Genomic DNA, 24,496 nt, shown 5'->3' with positions numbered 1-24,496 from the left:
CCACACAGCACTGCCTCTTAGTGATGCCAATTCAGATATGGGGGCCCTGGGTGCTGCCCCCTTGCCAGGTAGTGAGAAGGACCCCTTTCCTCCTGGAAAGAGTCAAAGTTGACAGAAATTTCTTGGCTCAGGTCTTTCTCCCATTAGGTAAGGCCAATACTGCCAAATTAAGTTTGATAATACCTTTTATCAGTAGCAACGTTCACACAAAACTCAACACACCCAGTTTGGAAAATCTTGAAAGAGATTACAGATTAAGGACTGAGGTCCCATAGGGTCAACATTTCTGTTCTGAATGTGTCAATGTATTTTATGTTTATGGTTTATGTGATGTAATGTCTCTGAGTTCCTTTAGGGAAGGAGCCCATGTTAGGCCCATTACCAAACTTAGCCATGAGGTCCAATAGAAAAAGCTTATAAAATATACAGAAAAATATTACTTTTAAAGAGCAACATTTTCAGGGGGCGCCTGGGTGGCTCAGACTGTTAAGTGTCCAGCTCTTGATTTTGGCTTAGGTCACGATCTCAGGGTCATGAGATGGAGCCCCACTCAGTGTGGAGTCTGCTTACAACTCTCTCTCTCTCTCCCTCTGCCCGACCCCCTCCCTCATGCTCTCTCTCTCCTTAAAAAATTTTTTTACTCTCTCAAAGAGTGACATTTTTAAACTGTTAAATAACAGGGTTTTTAAAAAGATTTGTATTCATTTATTTGAGAGAGAGAGTATGTGTGAGGAGTGGCAGACAGAGGAAGAAGCAGACTGCCCACTGAGCAGGGAGCCCGATGCAGGGCTCAATCTAGGACCCTGAGATCCTGACCTGAGCCAAAGGCAGACATTTAACTGATTAAATCATCCAGGGACTGCTAAAATACAACTTCTTAAAAAAGGGGGCGTGAGGGATCCCTGGGTGGCGCACCGGTTTGGCGCCTGCCTTTGGCCCAGGGCGAGATCCTGCCTTTGGCGTCGGGCTCCCGGTGCATGGAGCCTGCTTCTCCCTCTGCCTGTGTCTCTGCCTCTCTCTCTCTCATTCTATGTGACTATCATAAATGAATAAAAATTAAAAAAAAAAAAGGGGGCGTGATCCAGGAATCCTGGATCAAGTCCCACATTGGCCTCCCCGTGGGGAGCCTGCTTCTCCCTCTGCCTCTCTCTGTGTGTTTCTCATGAATAAATGAAAGCTCTTTAAAAATAAATAAATAAAAATAAAAACAACTTCCTAAAAAAAGTTGTTCCACTTGGGGCTCCAGCTCTATTGTGTTTCAAACTATTTGAAAATTTTATTTACACCTTTAAAATAACCATCTTAGTGATTGAGTAATAACAATAGGTACCATCTATTTGATATCTATTATGTGCTAAGCATTTTCCTATCTCATTAACTCATTTGGTTCTCATTATGTAGATAATAAAGGCGATTGTGTCTAAAGTTGTAGCTTAGGAACATAGCCTTGGAATCAGACAGACTGAGGCTTGAGTCTTAAGGGCTGTATAACCTTGGGCGAGTCTGATCCTCAGTTTCCTCATTAGAAACATAGGTATGAAAACAGTACTAACTTCCTCCCAGGCTGCTGGGAATACTGACCTAAGGCACGTGAAATAATTAAGCAGAGCCCCAGGCTCGTAGTCCAGTGTGCAGTGAAAATTAAATATTAAGTCTTACTGTCATTACTTGATCATGCCACCAGTACCAAATACGACTTTCCCTCAAAAGGACATTAAAACAATGGCCTTCAGTGCCATCCTAAGGGGGAAGGGGGTAAATCATCTTCCCGTCTCCATTCCTTTCTCCACAGATGTTCATCCCAGGGAGACCAGGGACAAGTGAACCTCAAGGACAGCTAGAGAAGAACATCGTGAGAAACAGGTAGCTAGCATTGCCCTCGGTGGATCGCAGGGGAGGGCCCAGGAGGATGATGCCAAGAGGAAAGGTCACCCAAGGGACTTTCTGGAACTCCAGTGCACCTCTCCACCTGTTCCCCACAGCCCCCTCTGCTCTCTCCCTCACTCTTCCTGCAGGCCTGGGAGCAAAGCCCCAAGGAGAGATGATCAGAGGACCTGTTGATCAGAGATGAACAGAGCACCCCTGCTCTTGGGGATGCCACCTTGGGGTGGCACGCTGAGATGGCCTGAGCGACAGCAGCCACCCTGATCACTGTCTGCTTTGGTCAGCGGGCCGCCCCCCCCCAAAACACACACACAACCCGGAGCCCCCACAGCACCTCTGGCTCTGGCAGTTCCCTGGGAGAGAAGGAAGCAGCATCGTACATGTGTGGCATATTCTAAAACAAAATAATAACCGAGAGGTTTTATAGACTCTGACAGGGGGAAGAAGGGAGTGAAAAAAGATGGAACAAAGATGCCATTTTAAAGTTATTGGCTCGTGTTCAGGATTTCACTATTTTCTATGGCAAGCAGTGAGTAAAAAAAATTCCTCCTATTGATGAGTATTTTTCTACAGTCATTGAAAGCCAGAGGGCTCGGGGCTTCCGACTTTCCCCCTCGGGGCACCTGCGAGCCAGCCCTCTGGCCAAGTCAGGCAAGGGCTGGCGGGGAAGGCCGGAGGCCCAGAGGCCCCCAGCAAGCGGCTCCGAGGAGGACCGGGTGCAGGAGGACACACTGTGTTTTCAGCCCAGATTCTGTGATCTCTCTGCCAAACAGGGGTTTACAAAGCAAAAACCTCCAGAGACTGCTCATACTTTCTGGCTTATTCTCCTGGTGTTCATCTTAACAGGAATCAGCTGTTTGCCTTCTCACTTATACAGCACGTTGCCGAGGAGAATTTAGCATCTGGTCTGGCTATTATTAAAAACAAGAACATCCTGCTCTGTTGGGAGAACAGCACCACTGGCAATAAAAGGACAGAGATCATTTGCATTCAGGATTCCAGGGATGTATTTCAGGTCAATATCTGCTCCCCCCGCCCCCCGACCCCCACCCCACCTCCGACGGCTTGCATTTCAAAATCTCCCCGTTGCATCCGTCATTTGCATCGCGATCTCTCCCTTTGCTGAACCTGAGACCCAGAGCGGGCTCCTTCCTTTCACTGGGAGGCACGCAGCGCTGGAGTGGTGCAAACGCCGATCCGCTCCGCTCCTGCCGTGTGATAAAATTGAACCACCAGAGGAATTTTTTTTTTTTTTTACAACTACGGAAATGAAAAAGTAAACAAGACTGGGACACGGCACTGGTATTTAGGCTCCAGCTTTTTTTGTTGTTGTTTTCGCCTTTTTCTTTTTTTAAGCATCGGGGCTGGGAGCCTGAAGGAACCATATAATATGAAAAAACCCTGGGAGGTTTTATTAGCCAATAAAAAAAAAACGGAGTTCCTATTAACCACTTAACTCCTTGAGAAAGTTCCACACTTGCCTCCCTCCCCGGGGTCCCTCTCTCCCTCCCTGTGCCCAGGAGGCGGGAAGGTGGGCTCAGCAGTCGTGCCCCGCACCACCGGAGCGCACAGGGTATGTTCCAGATGTTGGGGTGGAGAAATACGCTCAGCGATCATCTCTGCACTTCTGGGTTTTTAAAAAATATTTCTTTATTCATGAGAGACACACAGAGGGGGAGGCAGAGACACAGGCGGAGGGAGAAGCAGGCTCCTGGTGGGGAGCCCGATGGGGGACTCGATCCCAGGACCCTGGGATCACGCTCGATGGGGGACTCGATCCCAGGACCCTGGGATCACGCTCGGAGTCGAAGGCAGATGCTCAACCACTGGGCCACCCGGGCGCCCCCATCTCTGCTTCTCATCTGTGAAACCACCAATAAGATCTCGATAAGGAGTCGAACTTTCTGTGCCCCCAAATCCACACGCAAAAGGCTCTTGAAAGCCCATACGGCCGACGAGGAGAAAGGTCCCTGTGACTTTCCGGCTTTAAATATGAAATGAGTGTTGGAGAAGACAGAGTGGGGCCGAGGCGGTCCGGGAAGATGTAATGATGCCACAGAAGGCTCTTCGCTTTGGGGGGCAAGAAGAATTCAGAGAAACTCAGAAACAGAAAGTGAAACTTGCCTGAGCTGCTGCTCTGTCAGAGGTGGATGGAATTATGAAAAAAAAAAATAATAATAATAAATGACCTAACGTAGGAAGGAAATGATGTCAGAGGAGATTTAAGACATAAAACCGCTGTATTAATTCTGCTACAATTATGCGCATCGCGCGGTTTTGTTGTTTGCTTTTCTGCTTATTTTTAAGGAAGAAATTCGCACATTCACCTCAACCCGTCATCCAGCTGGGAGCTCCTGGTCCTCCCATGTCTCCGAGCCCGCTGGAGCTCTGCCCCCACATTCTGCACCGCTGATTCCACCCAGCCTGCTGGATCCTCCTTCCATATTCCACATCCCAGCTAACTCGGGTACTCGCGGTTCTCCAGGAGAAACGTCTCACATGGCCTGCGTACAGTTTTGTGTTCTGGTCTCAGGGTTGGGCAGACAAGACTACTTCGTTGGGCTTGTGTGGAAGAACTTTTGCTTGCTGCCCCCAGACCCCTGCCTCCTTGTTTTTCTTTTAGCGTTTTGCTCTATGGTCTCAATGTCTTTATAAGGATGACAGGGGAGGAGAAATTCTTCCCTTTCTGTTGGCTCTAGAGTGGCATAGAATGGCCTTGGATGAAAAAAAAAAAGAGCCTTGATAGCTGTGAGCTGCGTTGGCCATGCTAAAAACAGAAAACAGGTCTTCAGAAAACCCCACTAAGTGGCCAGACATCACTGCAACAAAACAAGAAAACAAAATAAAAGAAGTTTTAAGTATAAGTTAAGTGGGTTTCCAGAAACTTGATCCTTCTGCTTTCCAACTCATTGTGCATGTCTGAACAGCGGGGCCAGTTGAGTCACAAAAAACTCACAAATAAAAGCTTTACAAAAATAACCCCTTCTTAAATGTCAGCTTCACCGTGCTCCTGACATCTCAGGGAGCACCCAGTGTCCCCTGTCCCCTCTAAATAAGCTACATGAAGAAGAAGAATTGCTTCTTCACTTGTGGAATGAAGGCGGTACTCTTTTGTAGGATTTGCAAGAAAAAGAAACACCTGAGACAAATAAGTGCTGTGTCAAGGAGCATATATGTACACGCACGCATGTGTACATTCATGCACACATGTGCACACTACAGCTTTCCCTGAATGGCTGCTCAGGTACTCCTTCCCATTCCTCTACCTCCTCGCTCCCTCCCTTTAGGCATATGCACAGGCGTACACATGCACACACACACACACCCCTTAGTGTAGTTCCCTTTGCATCTCCAGTGGATCCTTTTCTTTGCTAAATTCGTAAGTAAATTCATAGCTTTTTAAAAACTTCCCCTCCAAAGCCTCCCAACTGAATACCCTACTGTTGGGAAGTCACAGAGAGACTTATCGGGGTGCACGGGCATGGAGGTAAGATAGGGAGAGATTCCCTTGCTTTTGCTCAGAGCTCAGGATTCAGATAGAGAGCATCAGCTATCTGTGTACTGGTGTCTACTGGCCTTACTTTCTTAACACCTTCTGCAGGCCCAGGGGGAGAGCCAATAAAGGAAGAGAAGAGGTGGGGAGAGAAGGAAATGGAGTGAGCTGTTGTACCCAGCCCTGTTGGGCAGGCCCACTGTCTCACCACCTGCCTGTTCTCGGAACCAACACCCGGAGAGCTCTGACAGGAAGGCATCTTTCCCAGCCCCTGTGGAGTTTGCCCGCGATATCACAAGTGAACTGGCCCGGGCTCACCGAAACTGTGGCAGGCCGTGGAGGTGTCCCCAGAAAGACTTCGAGCCTTTACAACACAATCATCTTCTCTCAGGCCTCCTACCTTTGTAGATGCCCCCCACACATTGTTTGCTAGAACAGTTCTCTAAAATGATTTCCAAATAATTGGGACGGAGAAGCCAGCTGACTGGATTGTCCAGTTTACCTGATACTCAGGGCAGGGTTGTTTGCTTAAAACAGTCAAGTCAGTGCCTCCGTTTCTGCTGTGGCTTTTGGCTGTGACATGTTACCCACCGGTTTCCTGAGGGAACGAGAAATCGGCTCATGAAGATCTGTAGGCCCTGCTCTCTCTCACTGATTTTGAAGGAGGCCTTCCCCTACCTCCTCCCTTGCCTTTTCAGACTGTTTTCAAATCCCATAAATATAAACATGTGGCTCTTCAACCCCATCTGTAGATAATAACTTCAGGGGGCTTCCTGTTTACATGGCAATACCCATTTCCCAGCCAAATAAACTCTGCAACAGAGAGCTGAGGTGTTTATTGGGCCAGTGTCGGCTGGGATTGAGTTAACAGGAAACACCCACTCTCAAAGCAACGTCTGATGATTAAATATTTGGGGGGCAGGAGGCACAAGGGGTCAGTCACACTGGAGAAACGTCTTTCTTCCTCCTCCCGTCATTTCCAGTGAGAACAGAAGCATCCATGATAAACATGGTCAAGCCGCCCAGGTCTCACAAAGCCCTACAGCTGTGCTGTTCCCTGGCGGCACAGCCCAGGACGTGAGGAGGAGGAGAGATACGCAGACAGGAAAGCCAGGAGCCCCCTCACAATGCATCCCAATCTCAGGGTGATGTCAGGTGAAGGGATGGAAAAGGTTGATGCGTGTCCATCTCTGGGAAGCCCCACAGCCTTCTGCCTGGCTATCCTGTTTTGATGAGCAAGGACTTCTCACATCAGTTCTGTCAAGGAGGCCTGACCAAAGAATTTAAAGAGAGCCTCTAGCCCACAATTCTCAATCGAGGACAATTTTTCCTCCTAGGGGACATTCTGAAGACATTTTTCATTGTCATGAGAGGGGCAGTGCTATTGGTGTCTAGTAGGTAGAAGCCAGTGCTGCTGCTCAACTTCCTACAACACGTAGGATGGCACTCCCTACACACACACACACACACACACACACACACACACCCCGCAAAGAACTGTCCAGGCTGAGATGTCAATAGTGCCAAGGTCTAGCCCAATGCCTCTCCATAAGCCAAAAAACTGAGACCCAGAGGAGTAAAAGCAATTTGCCCAACAACCATGCGGCTGGACAAAGCTGGAGACAGAGAAACAGCCACTCTGCCCAGCCCCCATGCAATGCCTTTTAAAAGCACACTGATGTCTAATATAAAAGGATAAATAAATATATATCTTCAAAGAGCTACAAACAAGTTCTCTGGCCTAGGTTTCACCCAAGTGCTTTCAGGATGTCTCTTAGTCTTAGAAATTAGCTGTCTCCACGATTTCTCAATGCCAACGGGGTAAGAATGAGCAGATCTCAAAAGAGGCCTCTACCTCTTAGTGTCATGTGGGCCACTGGCCAGTGCCTGAGCATCTCTGCACCAGTTTCTGGTCCTTGTTTTAGAACTGTGGTAAGCCAAGGTGGACAGACAGTACAGGACATAAAGAAAGCAACCACTCTACCCCAGGCCCTCAACCTTTTCAAAGGGGAGGGACTTACCAAAAATGCACAATGGCCCATAAGAAAAAACAATACAAAACAAAACAAAAAACAAAAAAAACCAAAAAACTCCAAACTACAGTTATTCACTAGTAGAATTTTTCTGAGGCTACAGCTCTCCAGGCCAAGGTGGTCCGTTTTTACTTACCCTTGAGCTTCAATTGACTTGCTTTTTAAGAACCCCAAAGAGATGTGGGAAGGAAAACAGACTATCCCCTATGGCCGGGCTGCCTGAGATCTTCTGACCACGGCCAGGAGTTCACTTGGCAGCCCCTACTCAGGTGCCTAGAGATGAGAACCACGGGACTACGGGGAATGTGGTCTTTATATCTGGACTGGCCCCTCAGTCAGAATAAGGGGCTTTACCCAAGGATGGGGTGAGCACTCTTTCCTTCAGACACAAGCTGATAAGGAAGTGAGTTCACTGCTAGATCCTTCACCCACACCTCTGGAGGAGTAGGACAAAACAAGGCAGCAGGGCTCACAGAAACATTTTAACCTCTCCCCGGTAATAGAGACCTCTGTTCTCATCCGGCCCTGGCAAGTCCTAGGGCCAAGAAGTGCCCAGGTGGAGGCAGGAGTAGGCGTCAGACTAGAGGAGAAAACGCGGCTGAGAAAAGACCCAATGTACACACGTAACAAAACCAAAAAAGCCATTTTATTGAAAATTAAATTCAAACTTCAAATTAATATTACAATCATGAGAAAAATGCCAAATAATTCCATTTACAGTTGCAACATACAATACAAATAGTCCCTTTGAAGTTGAAAGTAAACTCATCCACAATCATGGCCTATGGCACAATGCAGAATTTGTACAATATGTGCAGGGAAAGCAGATCTTGGGCAACAGCATTTGGAAAAAAATAAAAATGAAAAGCTTGTATTTACACAAAATGCTACAAACATTTTTGTTCCACAGAAATCTAAGAATGGTAAAGCATATCCAAAAAAAGAAAATGGAATTTTTATTCAGAATACCTAAAAAATTACTGTAACTTAATGGTTTTGGCTGATATATTTCAAAGTATGGCATTAAAAAGCAAACAGTTATTTGTAAACATGAAGTAAACAGACATCTAAAAAAATTCTCACACAGAAAATATTTCTTAAACGCATTTGTCTTTTTAAGAACAACAAATTCAAGGTTTGGAAGAGTCGTCTTTATTTGTGATTGTTCTCCCGGATGTCATAGAAGTAATTATTGTCTTCACTCATGCTTTGTGTTTCCATGTATTAACCTAGATTCTGTGTCAGTCCCTTTCCTGGGAATGGAGGGAACTCTAAGTCAGCACACACATCTCCTGCCCTCCGAGTTTGCAATGGATGGTCCCTAAGAGTGTGGATTTCTCTGCTCATGTTTAAAAGGCTGAGACTGTCTACGGAGCAAACCACAGCTCATCTGTTGAGTCTCTCAGTTCCAGGCTGGATGAGGTCACTTCACTCATCTAAAACCAACACTGTGCTAGCTGTTCTGGAACCCCGACAGAGGTCACAATTCGTGAGACACCTGAACAGATAAAAAGTGGCTGTGTTGGTCATGCTGTAAACTCCAGCGACGTCTGTGCTACATAAAGAACCATGCTCTTTGAACCTGAAGCAAATAGAGTGTTGGCTAGTACATGGCTCCATGGTAGTAGTAGTAAGGCTTTGGTTTGGTCTTCGAAATCACAGATCATACACACGACCCAGTGCAAATTAAGGGTTCAGTTAAAAAAGAAAGGGGGAGGGGGAGGGGGGAAAGAAAAATTTAATCCCCAGGCAGAAAAAAGGGCAGAATTCTGATCTAAGAAATATGACTTACCCCCTTTGGAGTGGTTGGAGTGAGGGTGGAAGGAAGAAGTGCTTGAATTTTTCCCAAGGAAAAAAAAACTTTTAAAGTGTTTCTGGGTTGCTGCCTGCAGCCACTATAATAACATTTCAACACAAAAGCATCCCTAAAGTCACTTAGTATGTGTACTGTAAACTTAAAAAAGCCCTTTCAACATTAAAAAATAATGTACAAATATAGTACCTTTTTTTTTTTATTAAATAGGGTACAGCTGGCACTGGCGGGAACATTTTTATGTCAATTAATTAAAATTGAAATGTGTAACCAGACACTGGCTTTTTTAAGTGCTGCTGAAACAAACACACATATTTTACACTTACAAATAAATGGACAGTGGCATGCTTCAAGCTACCACACACAAACAATAAATAGTATCAATTACTACTTCCATCTTAGTTAAGTAATAGAAAAGTGGCTTATTTATCTAAGCATACTTGATATACAACCTTTAGAAGGCAAAGTGTTTTGTTTTCTTTTGTTTTGCCCTTGATTTTAGTTGGGGGGAGTCGGGGTAATTGCAAGGGAGGCCCCCAGCAAGCAGCACAGGTCCAGCTGCCCCACACACCATCCTACGAGGCTCGGCAGCCTATAAAGCGGGCTCTTCCGAATGACTACAGAGGAAGGGTCTCTGGGGGCTAGAGGCAAATCTCTACAAAGTTCTGCTTAGTTGGGGGCACAGAATTGAAAAGAAAGGGGCCCAGACCTGTGGGGGAGCCAGCAGGGATTTGCTGGGTGGTGTCATTAAGTGATCCTTGCTTGGATTAAAGGATTCACGCTTGAGAATTTGCCATGTGGTTGTCAGGAGTGGTCAAAGTGCATCCTACAGGAGGGCTTCTGCTCAAATCCATACACAGTAGTAGACACCAAACTCCACATGGCCTTCCCTTTGCCCAAAAGGGTTGGATATGGGTCCCCACAGCCCATATGTTCCCTCAGGTCAGCGATCTGCTGGAACTTGCCTGCTACTTCAGATGACCCGGCTCCCAGAAGACAATGACTTAATCTGCTCCTCTAAATGCAGATTCAGTGGAGAGCTGCCAGTGGGGCCTTGGGTAAGGCAAATTCGGGTTCTCCTGACTTACTGTTTGGTAAGGCGGGTTGGTTAAGAATCCCTGGTGCAATTTGGCTTTACTGTACTATGTGTATCATGATTGATCCTTTAACCACATGTGTGGCTTTAAGCTATGTCTTCACTATGAAGCCTGGCGATTTAGAGTTTTGCTTTAACTACGAAACCACAGAACATTTTTCTGCAGTTCGATGATTCACTTGTGCTTGTCTTCTTAATGTGACAAGAGTCATCATTATTCGAAAGAAATTAGGAAACCACATCACTCCAGCATTTCATGCTGATAAAGGGCAACATGAGTGATAGGGGGCTAAGAGTTGGCTTTTAAATCCCTAATTATTGCTTTAAAAGGCAAAGCTGTGTTAGAGGCAATCAAAGATCTCAAAGAACTAAACATAACATTTCCTTCATACATCACACAAACAAGCTACATCTAAAATATTTGGAGATGGACGTATTTTTGAAAATCACATTGTGCCTGGATGAACTGAAATTGCTTAGCAATATTTCAGATATGGCTCTAGCCTACTGAAGAAATTTGTTATTTAATAAAGAGGACTTTTAGAGACCGAAGTCAACATATCAGTACACTAAGAAATGTTTCAAGGGTCCAAATGTCATTAAATAATTATAAATATATCTTTAAAGTTATATGACCATTCACGTTAGCAAGTTACCTCAGATTTTACACATATTCATAATTTAAAAAAAAAAAAAAGAAAACACACAGCCAAACGCAAACACTATCTATACCATTATGGCTATAATAAGGTATTGCCATTTTGAGTTTTGCATAAAAGGAGAAAGGTGGGGGATAGGGATGGGGGTAGAACGATGGGATTTCTTTTTGGTTAAATGGGTAAAGGAAACAAAAAGAGTATAAAAAAGTAAAATAAAATCATCTATCCTGATCAGTATTTTTTGAAGTCACTTTCTTAAAGTAGGAAAAAACCAAAAGCGAATAAAAACAGAAAAAAAAAAAAAAAAAAAAACAAACTGAACCAAACAGTTCAAATGAGAACTTACGGCAAAAGTCTGAAAGCAAAGTTTGGAACAGTTATTCTGAATGGATCAAACTGCAAAGGAAGCATCCATTCTAACTCTTTGCCCTTTACGTGCACCTCGACTGGCTTTGTAAGCTGGTCTGCAGAGTGCACGGGTCCATACACAGCTGCAACCGTGAGGGCGTGTGGTTTCAAAGCACAGAGAGGAAGCGGCTTTGCTCTTCTTCCTCTTGAACCTGGAGTCCACCTCTCTGAATTGGCATAGGAACAGGTTATTTGTGATAACAGGCCAAACAACAACACAAGAACAAAAAATACTTTTTTCCTTTGTTTGTAAGAGTACATTTAAAGTAGAAAACAATCTGAAACCTAAATATGATTGTCTCTCTCTTGGGCCTTTCGCTTCTCAAGATCTACCCTCTCGTGGTTGCAAGATCATGACTGAGTGAGTGAATGAAAAAATCTTCTAAAAAATAGGCACTTTGTAGATAGCTAATTGATATACATATATATGCACTCTCTCTATATATGTATATATTGATACATTTGGGACATGGCTCCCGGATACCGCTGGGCCACTGCTGAGGAATTTCAATATGGTCGCCAAACAGATTCATCCATTCTGCCACTAGAATTCAAAACAGTTGGGGAACTGCTGTGGCTTCCATCAGCGTCAACACCATCATTCTGGTTAGGCAAATTTGGATTTAATAGCGTGCTGCCATTCGAGGTGGTGGTGCATGGCGGAAGCATTCTGGAAGGAGACCGATCTCCCCCCGGCACCATGGGGAACTGATAGGATCCTGACGAAGTGCCATAGTAGAGATATGGAGTGCTGCTGGTCTGGAAGGGTCCACTCTGGCTTTGGGAAGAGCCGGGGTAGGGTGGTGGCAGGTAGGTGTGGTAGTGGGTGGTGGCGGACATACCGAGGGACATGCCTGAGGTGACTGGCGGGGTGTAAGTAAAGGTGGCTGGATAGTGCATTCGTGGGTTGGAGAAGCGGCTCTCAGTGAGGGATGAAATGCTTGGGAACTGCCTGGGATCTGAAAAAGGGCCCAGTTCTGAAGCACCTAAAAAATTATAACAGAAGATGGGGGGGAAAAATCTGTAAATATCAATTAAAATAATGAGAAAATTTTTACAAGAAAAAAAAAAACTTTAGCTTCCCAAAAAGGAACAGCAAGCCACAAATAGACCTTCAAATGCACCGGTCACTACACAGTCTTTTTCTTTTTTTTTCTCCCACTTTACAGTCCTTACATTCTGTACCCCCAGGAAATCTAAAAGGGCTTTAAAAACCCAAACTTATGCTAGGTCTTCTGTGTAAACCAACCCAACACTGATCATATAGATTCACTCACCAGACGTTAAGACTGAATCCTCATTGACTTTTTTTCTCTCTTTTTGTTTCTCGTTGCACCTCAGATATTTGAAAGTGATGTTTTTACTAAGTAGAACAAGTTTCTTTTTCTCAACTCAATATAAAGACATCCCCCAGTGATTAAGTTTGTTATTGGTACTCTTGGCAGGGCCCCTTCATCAATGAAGGGACTTCAAAAAGATACCCTAAAATGTTCCTATCACTTCTTTGCCACTCTTAAAATCATCTAGAATCTTGTTTGATTCCTTATCTTAGTAACAGATGTCAAAACAATCAAACCAGATTGAAATCAAACCAGATTTCAATGTTTTCTGGAACTACATTACTCTTCTGGGGAGCACAGAGGGAGAGTCTAGCCCTTAGGAATTCTCCCCAGGGGCATAAACTAGGTTTTAAAAGTGGAGGTCGGGGGAAGCCTTAGTACCTAAGAATCACTGCCTTGCGAGTCTCCATGGGTGACCTGGGACTCGCGCAGGCTAGGTGCCAACAGTAGCTTCTGTGAGGCTCCATGCCCAGCAGCGCCAAGTAAGGGAGTGCCTCAGCGTCCATTCACCAGGCTCCTCTGCCACTTCCTACAGAATTAGCTCTATGCTTATTCCAAGTGGCACCTGGAGGCAAAGCTGTGTTTGCCCTCAAATGTAAGGTCCCTTAACTTCTAAAGCTAACAGTATGCCTCCTTAGTAGGTATTTCTGGTGCTTAAACTTATAAAACCACAGTCATAAACCACTGCACATGGAAGTCAGTTTTCTGAAATGCCTAAAAACTTAAGAGTTGTGCTCTTTAAAGACTGGGTTATGATTTTCTAAAATTATGACAAGACCTTTTATGATACCAGTGTTCTTAAGATTTTGTCACATCTAAAATCTTCCAATTCTTTGCCTCTTACGTGTTTGCTTTTCCTACAGTTTTCATCCGTGAGGGAAAGCACTTGGTACGTCTTCAAGGCCCTGGTCAGGAGGTACTTCTGCAGCCCCATTTCTATTTAGCCTAGCCCTTGCTGCATACTACCATATTTATTAAAGGAATAATCCTAATGCTTTTCTCCAAAGGTGCTGATTGAGAGTTGTTGATTTCTGTTAAAATGCACACTGCCTGTGATCTTCGTAAGTGCCATGATGTGCATTTGTAATCAAAGGTGACTACTTAAAAGCAATATATAGTTAACAGAAGTTGTTTGTTTGTTTTTTCTCAAAAATCGGACAGTACCAATCAGACAGCCCCGCCCAGCCCAGCCCAGCAATCGTGAAAAGTCTCACCTGCCTGGCTCTTCTTACTGAGAGTGGAAGGCCAGAGGCAGAAGTCAGAGGTGGCAGTGTCATCATCTGTAAAATGAGGGGGACGAGCTCTAAGTTCCCTTCCAGCTCTAACCATTCTATCACCGCCGTGAACTCCAAGACAGGAGGAGAAGCAACAGCCTTAAGGGGAAGGGGAGGCAGACAAGTTCCCACCCCTCATTGGTATTTTCCCGGAATCCGCAGGCCCATAAAAAGAGGGTAAAAAGCTAGTGAGCAGCTTCTAATACCAGAAGCAAACACTTTCAAGATGACAAACCAAAACTAACACAGTCTGGGCAGTTACTCTCTGCTTTTTATAAAGTCTCCCATCTTCGGCTGGCCACTACCTAAAACCCCTCCCAAATACAAAACTCTAACCAGCTCAACTGTTAGAATGTGGAAGCAGTGATGGTGACAGGATGCAATCGGGAGCAGATGAGATACAAGATCTCTGGCGCCCCATGCTTAATCCACAACCAGAGGACATACAGGCACGACGTGGAGGCCACAGATGTTCCTCGGCCAGCCTTTTCGTTGCAGAGCAGCTAGGTGAACTGGGGTTGGCAGAGCTAATAGTTATAGGCAGGCCACTTCTGTACAGATTAAGTTCAATGCTCAGATCATGTGAGAGAAACCAGAATAATGTGAAGAATTTCAAACAGAAAAAAATCACACTTAAAACTTCAACGTTTTGCCTCCCCCCCACCCCCAGAAGCACAGAGCTCACGCAGATAGGCTTGTCAATGTAAAAAAATAAAAGAAAAAAAGAAAAAAAAGATCCTTGTGGGTATTTGTACTTAAAAATATGCTGTAGTCATAATTAAAATTCCATGTGGTTTCCCTTATTTTGATGCAGAAGCCTCATTAAAACCCTTGATGTGGGGACCTGCCAGTAAACGCCAATATGGTTTTGAATTCATTTCTACACCCCCTCACCTTCTCTATTTTACCTGATACATTTTGCTGATGTTTTTATTACCCATCACATGCCAGGATCACTGTATTTTTTTGGCTTACAGATGCCAGCTAATGGAAATTGACATTCATTTTTCAATTAATGAGCTCTGGTTGTGGTTTATTGAAAACAATGCAACAAATTTCTGCTAGGCTTACAGAATTCTGACCAATCACTTCTAGTCATCTGAGACTGTAATGTCTTGAGGATTAACTCCTTCTGGGCAAAGGGAGCTAATGTGGACTTTAAAGGGATTATACAGTCATTTTTATAACTTACAAAAAATAGAATTTTATGGAATTTCCTTAACCATTTTGTGTTACCAAGAAATGTTTCTGAAACATACTGCAATGTGTTCTGTATAAAGAAATATTAACAACTCATTACAGGTTCACAGGAGATCCCTTATATAACAATCCAAGATGAAGAGATGGGATTCTAAACTTAGAAAGACAAAAATAAAGCCCTTCCTAATCTTCAGTTTATTTATGATAATTGTTGCAAAGGCAAATGATATAATTAAATTTTCTTTCATTGAACGAGGTTATATCTACAAGTTTTAATCTCCGTTTGGTACATGAACTCAGGTACCCTTTTAGATGGCCTTCTTGGGTAATCTTGACATTGTGTATTAAACTATGCTTGCATAAGTAGCCACGTTACAACTACAATCTTAAAAAAAAAAACAGACTTAGACATTCTATCAACTAAAGTAAACAAAATGTATTACCTATTTATAAAAAAAGGTCAAGATAGGGATCCCTGGGTGGCGCAGCGGTTTGGCGCCTGCCTTTGGCCCAGGGCGCGATCCTGGAGACGTGGGATCGAATCCCACTTCGGGCTCCCGGTGCATGGGGCCTGCTTCTCCCTCTGCCTGTGTCTCTGCCTCTCTCTCTCTCTCTCTGTGACTATCATAAATAAATAAATAAATATTAAAAAAAAAAACAAAAAAAACAGAAGCTTGGTACTTTAAAAAAAAAAAAAAAAGGTCAAGATAAAAGCCTGGAGAGTTAAAGTATTATCACTTCAAGCTAATTTTATAAATGTGAAAAAACAAAACTCAGTAACTGCCCCAGTGATGTGCCTGGTAGCACAGAGCTCCCCTGAGCCAGTTTAAAAACTCCTGACTATATTGTACTGATTTAAATAAAGCCAGTACTGCCAGGAGTTACTTGACGCCCAAGATAAACATGGTGCATCTTCCCAAAGGTCTGGTTTTACTCAACTTGGACACAGGGGATATGGTATAATAATATGATATTATATGGAAGAGAATACAACACTCGGATGAATTTTTAGGTAAACAAACAAAAAGTGACTTTAACAAAATTTTGCACTTATAAAGTTTTAGACTATGTCCCCCAGATTCCCTACAGCACCCCTTTGCCCTGCTTCTGCTGGCTGGGGTATCTGAGAGAAAGGCCCAAATTCCTCATTCGCCACTTAGATAATCAATTCTAATCTAAAGCATTAACAGGGGAGCTGAGATCCAGAAAAGGGGAGCCATGTATACTACAAAATCACGCAGCCTGCAAGATGCAGAGCCATGACTTCTGACCTCTTTGCAATCTTAGTTACTCTTAAGGAATTTGGTTGACACAATTCCAGGTACATGTATTTCTTGCCTTAAAAATCTAACTTTGTCTAAAAATATTTAAGTAGGCTCTTCTGGTGCCTATGTGTTGCCTGGTGAGAGTGACTATCTTTGGGATATACTGACAACTCTTTGAGGTCTTGTTGGATCTAATATGCTAAATCATGGGCAATTAGCTCAGTTACTCATGGCATAATGTGAATGAGACCTAGGTGAAGGGTTTGATTCCCTGAGGACCTGCTGGTTTCCTATAGACGCATTTCATTCTGGATCTGCTATCTGGACCTCTAGCCACAGTCAGATAGCATGCAAAGGATTGCAGCTCTCCTAAAGAGAGCTGTAAGAACGATGCTCATTAACACAGCAGCAGCAAAACCTAATATACACAGGGAGAATATATCAATAAAATGTCCATGAAGCTCAAATATAAATAGAATCAATATTAAAAGTAAAAAAAAAAAAAATCTGGTCTCTTCCTCCCAAGGTCTATGGGGAAAAAGGAAACAGCCTCTGTTTACCCACCGGGTTTCCTGGATCTTCAGAGCAAGTAGAAAGTGTGGTGGAAGGAGTGGAACCAAAAAAAATAAGGGGGAAATAAAAGAGAACCTCTGATTTTTCAGGTCCTGTGGCCTGCAATCCCCCACTGGCATCTCTTACACACTGTTTTCTAGCATTAGTGAGCTTGGGTCATGTTTGGTTAACTAAAGAATGGGCTGCCGAGGGCAGAGATTTGTCTAATCATTGATCTGTCCCCCCCTCTGAAACAGAGGCTGTTTCCTTAATCACAACACTACTTGACACCTTTACCTAGCACTTTCACATACATCTTCTCAGTAAGTAGGCCCTCAGGAAATCAAGATTGGTAGAGAATGGGCAAGGCGATCTCTAGAATGAGAGAAAGCAGGAGTTTGGGAGTAATAAAACACTGGGTACTTGGTATTTGGGGCGGTCAGCTGGGAAACACTGGACCCACGCATCGTCCCCTCTCCCAGCGGGATTTACACATCCCAGCTGAGGAGGCAGGTCAGCCACAGCAAAGGAAGACGGGCCCTGAGGCCAGGTGGAACTGTGCAGGCACACACAGAGTCCCCTGCCCCACTCTGTAATGTGAGGGCATATATGTACAGAATGAAAAGCCATCATACCTCTCCCCAATGAGGTGTTAACTTCAAAGCTTCATTGGGACCTTTTAAATGGTAAGAGTTATTGCTTCGACAAAATCTCAAATAAAGCCCAAGAATTTTTTATTGACCCATTCACGGCATTCCTTCTATGGGGAACGTATAATAACTCAAGATCACCACAGAGCTGCTTTCCTTAAAGAGTCTTTTTTCCCTTCCACAACAGCATTGGCTGCCCTGCCCCAACTGCTCTATATGTAATATCCTATTTCTCTCTTGTTCCAATAGCATTTTCTTTCCATTATCTATTGGGCCCTTAAAAGTCACTGCTTTACTGAATTATTAGCTGTTTCTTAGCCTGTTACCTCCCAACTATAAAGTGAGCTTTGGGTGGTAAAGGTCACTGATTTCTTTTCCTCCCATGGCCCTTCTACACTGTAGGAGCTTAAGTTCTTTGGGTTTTGCTTTTTAGTGTACATAAATGAATGAATGGATAAAATGAATGAAAAAGAAAATTAGTCTAGGGGTCAGGAATTCGGTATGATAGTTGGTACATTTTTGACACATTAAAAAAATAGAATAAGCATTAAAGCAATGATGACATCAAACCTAACATGTATTCCAGTACCACTCCAAACTACATATCCTTGTAAAACTCTTTAAAGAGTGCTCAAAGCTCTTCCCAAGCATCATTACATCACTTGACCTCACATTTCAGACAATCACCAATAGTGAGCAGATACCTCTGTTTTGACACTGGTATTGTTCCCAGTATCCTTAGAGCCAATATTTGTGTATAAGTCCATGATGGGAGCCATGTGGAGAAGAAGGAGCAAGAGGGCCAGGCCACAAATGCATGGCCTGCGGGAAGGTGAGTTACCACACTCATCTTCCGTAGGATCCCAGGTCAACCGCTGCCACTAAGGTGGTGTTATTTATTTAGAGAAGGTAGTAAAGGGCAGCCCGGGTGGCTCAGCGGTTTAGCGCCTGCCTTCAGCCCAGGGCGTGATCCTGGAGACCCGGGATCGAGTCTGTCGGGCTCCCTGCATGGAGCCTGTTTCTGTCTCTGCCTCTCTGTGTGTGTCTCTCATGAATAAATAAATAAAACCTTAAAAAAAATAGAGAAGGTAGTAAAGGTAACAGGATAAAATGCACACTCTGTCTGAATTTCTGGCCTAGTATAGAGAGCAAGTACGTGACAGTCATCAAGAATCAGAGATGACTTTTATAGATGGAAGAAATGGGAAGCCTGCAGACTAGGTAGAGATGAGTGACATCACGAAATTAAAAGGTAGTGCTTCTGCTTCCGCTGCCCTGACACAGCATGCTGGTGGGAAACTGCAGAGGCTCTGCCTTGAGTTGCCTCAGATCTGCATTCTGTGGAAACACAGCAGGACAGGGAAAAATCTCCCGCTTACACACCACTGTTTCAGGCCACGTAGGGGGTAGAGCCCTAAAACCAGAGGCTGCCATCCCCACCCAGGCACAGGTCAGCCGCTTTCCACAAGATATGACTGAGCACCTCTGCCATGAAGGGGGGGGGGAATGAGGAGGAGGCCACTGGCGTATAGGCAGCGTCGTCTGTTCTCCTTTTCCAAGGTCATGTCTCCCTGCTCCTCAGTAGGAACCCTCTTCTTCGCGGCAGAACATACACTCAGGACCCTCCCTGGAGTTTTGCTCAGGCTCTCCCCAGACTCCTGGCCACCTCTCTTCTCTCTGCCAGACCAAGGTGGGGCGGGCCCTTTCTTTAAAGCTCACCAATACACGGAAATTCCCACTCTACAAATCCTCATTCTTTTCTTTATCATAAACCTCTTGAACATTTTTGTATGTGAATTTTACTCCCGAGAATTTTAAAGTATAATCATTGCTTCTAGAGAAGTATTTTCACTGTCCAACTAAAGGTAAAGCAAATTAAGAATAAGAACCATGGGGCACCTGGGGGGCTCAGGGTTTGAGCATCTGCCTTCAGTCCAGGGCCTGATCCTGGAATCCCAAGATTGAGTCCCGCATTGGGCTCCTCCCTACATGGAGCCTCCTTCTCCCTCTGCCTGTGTCTCTGCATCTCTCTCTCTCTCTCTCTCTCTCTCTCTCTCTCATGAATAAATAAAATCTTAAAAAAAAAAAAGAATAAAAACCATGTATCCTTTTAGATCCTACCTAGCACATATTACGGTGCTGAGAAAAGATGGGTACTTCCCCAAAACGTGCTACACAGATGAATTACTAGCATAGTCTCAAACAGGCAACATGACAGAAGAAGGAATGTTATGTAAATATTATCCAAAAATGAGTTTTAGGCTATATGCAGAATAGTACTTTGCATTTTCCACATTGAGGTTTTAAGGGATCTTCACATTAATTTTCTTAATTTCCCTGAATTTGTCCCCTCACACTAAAATGACCAAGTCTTTATCACTAAATTAGTTTTACTTAGAATCACATTAGATAATAATTGGAAAAATATACCCCCTATGGGAGAAGTGTAATGGATCATACCGATAGAGAAGAAACAACCAGCAAAAAAGAGAATGTGAAACCAATTTTTTTAAGATAATGAAAGGTCAGACTAGCAAACTCCATAGTTTTGCAAAAGAGAGGAAAAGTGCCTCAACTATCCAGGATAAATATTTATTTTCCGTGTTGTAATGAATTGTACTTTTCCACTGCATGCTCACAAATTCTCAAAGACCAGCTGATCCTAAGTCTAAGAAAGTATGCTATGCCGAAGGAAAGAGAGAGGGGGGAAAAAAAAAAAAACAACAACCTGGCAGTTTCCAGAAACTGCAACCATTCCTTAAACCCACCCAAATTTTGAGGATATTGTTGGAATAATGTATTTCCTCTTTTGAAGGGAAAGGAGGCAGGCGGTGGGAGATGTGGGAGTGGACGCGTATGCACATAGGGAGGGAGAGTAAGGAACCAAAGGGTTGGGGGGGGGGAGGAACGGAGGAAAAATGAGAGAGATCTTCTTGCTAGGCCTTGATTAAGAACTTTTTAAGGGCTAGGAAGGGTGGGTAGTCTTTGAAACCAGATCCGCTGCAGGAAGGAGGCCAGCACCCAGGACACCGTGTCTTTCAGAAGGGGCCACCCACGGTGCCGTGGCGGTCATATGACTGCTCTGTCACATCCTGGAGCCATTTCCAGCCCATGCACACGTCTGTGCTCCCATTTAGAGAGGATGGGATATATTGGGAACACACATATGGAAACACTTTCAGAGAATCAGTTTCCATGAAATTCATAATGAGCCAAGTGGCTTCAGATGTGGTTGCGTTCCTCCGATTAGCCAGAAAAAAAAAAAAAATGGGAAGGAAAAAAGGGACAAATCCACCCTTTCAGACCTTATTTCAGTTTCAGAGAAATTAAAAACCACTAATGACTTATGGCTACCAAAACATGGAGCCACAATTAAGAGAGGACAAACTAGGAAAAAAGAGGGAAAGAGGTTTAAAAGCAGCAAGTCTTCCCCTCCTAAAAATAACAGCTTCAATATCAGTAATCTTATCTCCAATCAGGGGGAGGCTTTCCTGTGATGGGATCTGCCTAGAGTGGCATAATTCAGGACATCCTGGCAGGATGCGGTGCGCATGCGCACGCGGGGGGGGGGGGTTGGGGGGGAGATGGGGAGGGAGGCAGAGGCTCCGGGACCAGCTCTTATTTGATAACATATGTGGCCAATTAAGATTATTTTAAAAATTGCAACTAAATGATAAATTGTTCCTAAGTAAATCTTTCAAAAAAGCCTGAATGCAGAGGGGACGGCCTGGTATTTTCCTGTGGCCTGTGCTAGTGGTAACTCAGACTATATTAAAAGCAGAAATTTATGAACTGGTTGAGATGTTATATATTAGACACCAAAGCCCGGCTGATAGGAGGGCATGAAATACAAGAAGGGAACAAATGGGGGAGGGTTTTTAAAGAGGGGACATATAACTGACATCAGTAAGTTAAAAACTTATTTTTATACTGAAACAACAACAAAAAAGAAAACAGGCATATTATGGAGTAGAATTCACATGAAATTTTAAGATAAAACAAGAGACCTGAAAATGCTCTCCTTGCAGGAGCTGGGGTTGTTTGGGGTTATGTCAATAGACTGGGGGAGAGCAGGAGCAGTCAAGGTGCCCTGGAGTTTCCTTTGACTTTGGGGTACTTCAGTGGAAAAATCTGAGGAGCGTTTTTCTGGAGTTTTGGGAGCAAGCCTGAACCCATTGTGTAGGAATGCTGTGACTCCAGGATCCTTGATGATGGGCTGGGAACCCACACTGGTTGTTGCTCACCAGAGCAGTCTTTGCTCGCTCCAACCAGAGGAATCCTATAAGCAACTGAATATTCATGGTATCCCTTGCTGCTGCCAGTTTTACTAAGAGGAAAGACTGGCTAACCAGACAAGGAGAGGAGACGGCTCTGACCTGCAGAGGATGTTCATTGAAGTGCGTCTACCTGCATGATGGCACTGAATCCTCCCGAAGGCCCTGAGAGGCAGACAATGTCACGGACTCCATACTTGCAGATGACCAGCTGAAGCTCAGAGAAGGGAAGTGATTTCCTCAAAGTGACAGACCACTACTGGGTGGCCGGGACCTGGCCCCAGACCCATGGGGCTCAGCTGCCCCGGCCTCCTCCACATGCAGGGAATCAGTGTCCCTTTTGTGCCAATAATCCTAACTGCTTGGCCGTGCCCGCCTGACGAGCTGTCATTAAAAGGGGCCTGATCAATAATCAAAGAGAGCCCTGGGGATGAGGATGGGGATAGGGATGGAGATGGGGATGAGGATGCAGATGGGAGGTGAAATGGGGAGCTGGATGTGTGCCACCTATTTGCCACACTTGACTCAGCCCCCAGGTTCTCATGTTGTCTTTGCCACTGATGTTCTAAGAAATCTTGGGCCAATCGCGTTTTCTGTTCATCGGGTACTCTCATCAGTTAAGACTCTTGTCAGTGACAACTGGCAAAAGGACACAGCAAGTAGCAAACATCTCCATCTCAGAAGGGCATTCCTTCCTACCAGTACCATGTGAACTAGTGGGGCCAGAGGGGGAAAAAAATTGAAAAGATTGGGTCCAAACTAGAAAAGACATGAGTTGAGGATCATTATCTCAAAGTCCCCTTGTATCCAACCCCGACCCCCACCTCCAGGCCAACTGAACTCTTCTGTAAAAAAGCAAGGACAGCAAATCACAGCCTCAAGGACCACATTCCACCACGCCCCCAAATGCACATGCTGTCCTTTCAGCTTGAGCTTCAATTCTCAGCCTTCTAAAGTAGGAAGAGCTCCGCTCCCGCTCCCCTCAATCTAGCACTGATCCAGTCCAGGGGGAGCCAGAGAGGCCCAGGAGAAGGGTCAGCCCCAGGCAATATCACTTAAAACCTGAGAAGCTTGGAGCTCCAGCTTTTTCAAATAGAATTCCTCTCCTGGGGCACCTGAGTGGCTCAGTAGTTGAGCATTTGCCTTTGGCTCAGGGCCTGATCCAGGGATCCTGGGATGGAGTCCTGAATCAGGGTCCCCACAGGGAGCCTGCTTCTCCCTCATCCTATGTCTCTGCCTCTCTCCCTCTATGTCTCTCATGGAAAGAATTCCCCTCCAAAGGCTCGGCACCCTGCTATGTCCCAACAGCCCTGAGGTTACCCTGGACCTTAAAGCACCTAACTCAAACCACCCAATGCCTCAAGACCCAGAGTTTGAACCAGATCACCGAAGTACTATTCAGTCTGTGTCAGCTCCAAGGGGTACAGCTATGACAGGTCTAACACAATCCATATTAGTATCAAGGATCAAAGCCACAGGCTTGAGCCTCCAACTATATCCTAGCCTCTGTTTGCCCTCTCTCCCTCTACAGTGAGATCTACACACTGACCTGCTTCCCAGAGCAGGCCTAGGCTGGTCATACCCTGTAATGGGTTCCTGCCCCAGGAGGAAAACACAAGGTGGCTTCCTGGCTGGGACAGAAGGTTGCTTTAGAGTCAAGACTCACAATGGTGTATGTGTTGGATCTTCTGCCCACATGGCTTATCTAGGTTCCTGAATCCTTATCTTGTCCAACTTACTGGTCCCACGGGATCTTCCTTGCTCGCTGCTGCCTACCTGTTCTGCGAGTTCGTGCCATGCTTCTTACTCATTTCTAGATCTCTGTGCACATTTCTAGATCTCTCTAGACACATGATAAAACATCTGCTGGAATGACAGTCTTGGCCCAACTTACCTTTCTGGTCTTGTCTCTCACTCCACTTCTTCATCAACTCTACAATCCAGGCAAACTGGATGCTCTTCCATTTTCTGGACTACCCCCCACCCCCCACATTTCCCTCATTTCCTGGGTTTACATGATTCCCTCAGGCCTCAGTATCCCCACCCCCACCCTATCTCAGGCCCTTGAAATTCTAAGCAGCCTTTAAAGTCTACCTCACAATCCCCCTCTGCTTCAAAGATTCTGCTCATGTCCCTGCTTTAGCCCACTGGGACCTCTCTCTCCTTCTTCTGCCCTGACTTCTCCACTCGTATCTCTGTTAAAGCTGGCACAAGCAGAGGAGCTACCACTACTTTATCACTGCCACTAGCCCATAAATTCCTTGAGAACAGGCTCTGTCCTGCTTATCTGTAAATGCACCGTGGCTCTTCTCAGAGTGACACACAAAGTGTTTAAGTGCATGTGTGAGGAAAATGAGATGGTGACCAAGTCTCTAATTGTGGGCTGTGTACGCCTTCTGATTTCTGCCCGTCCGTCTTTAGCCAACTGCTTTTCCTGACCTACCATCCCTGTGCTTACTGGGACCCCAAGGCCTTAGGTTGTTCGTTCCAGATTCATAACTTTGCCCTGGCCACCAGTTTTGGGGTGTCTCTCTTGTTCTAACCTGTTCCCGGTT

General features: G+C 44.8%; 1 protein-coding gene across 4 annotated transcripts in view; it reads right to left on the bottom strand.

Moving 5' to 3' along the window:
* RUNX2 (RUNX family transcription factor 2) overlaps positions 1-24,496 on the bottom strand; it is a 149,468-nt gene that overhangs the window by 16,243 nt on the left and 108,729 nt on the right. For 2 of the 4 annotated variants that reach the window (XM_055329927.1, XM_055329929.1), the window contains 2 exons: positions 13,941-14,006; positions 8,037-12,372 (listed from right to left, as the gene is read on the bottom strand). The exons of 1 other annotated variant lie outside the window; for it this stretch is intronic. In XM_055329927.1, coding sequence (XP_055185902.1) covers positions 11,894-12,372; positions 13,941-14,006 — 545 coding nt within the window. In that variant the 3' untranslated portion in view covers positions 8,037-11,893. Of the gene's footprint in view, positions 1-8,036; positions 12,373-13,940; positions 14,007-24,496 lie in introns of those variants that run through there. One more of the 4 variants, XM_055329928.1, reaches the window with a different exon arrangement.

The sequence above is a fragment of the Nyctereutes procyonoides genome, unplaced genomic scaffold (genome assembly GCF_905146905.1).
Source record: "Nyctereutes procyonoides isolate TBG_1078 unplaced genomic scaffold, NYPRO_anot_genome, whole genome shotgun sequence".
NCBI lineage: Eukaryota > Metazoa > Chordata > Mammalia > Carnivora > Canidae > Nyctereutes > Nyctereutes procyonoides.
Note: the sequence above shows the minus strand (reverse complement) of the source record. Positions and strands in the feature narration are given on the sequence as shown.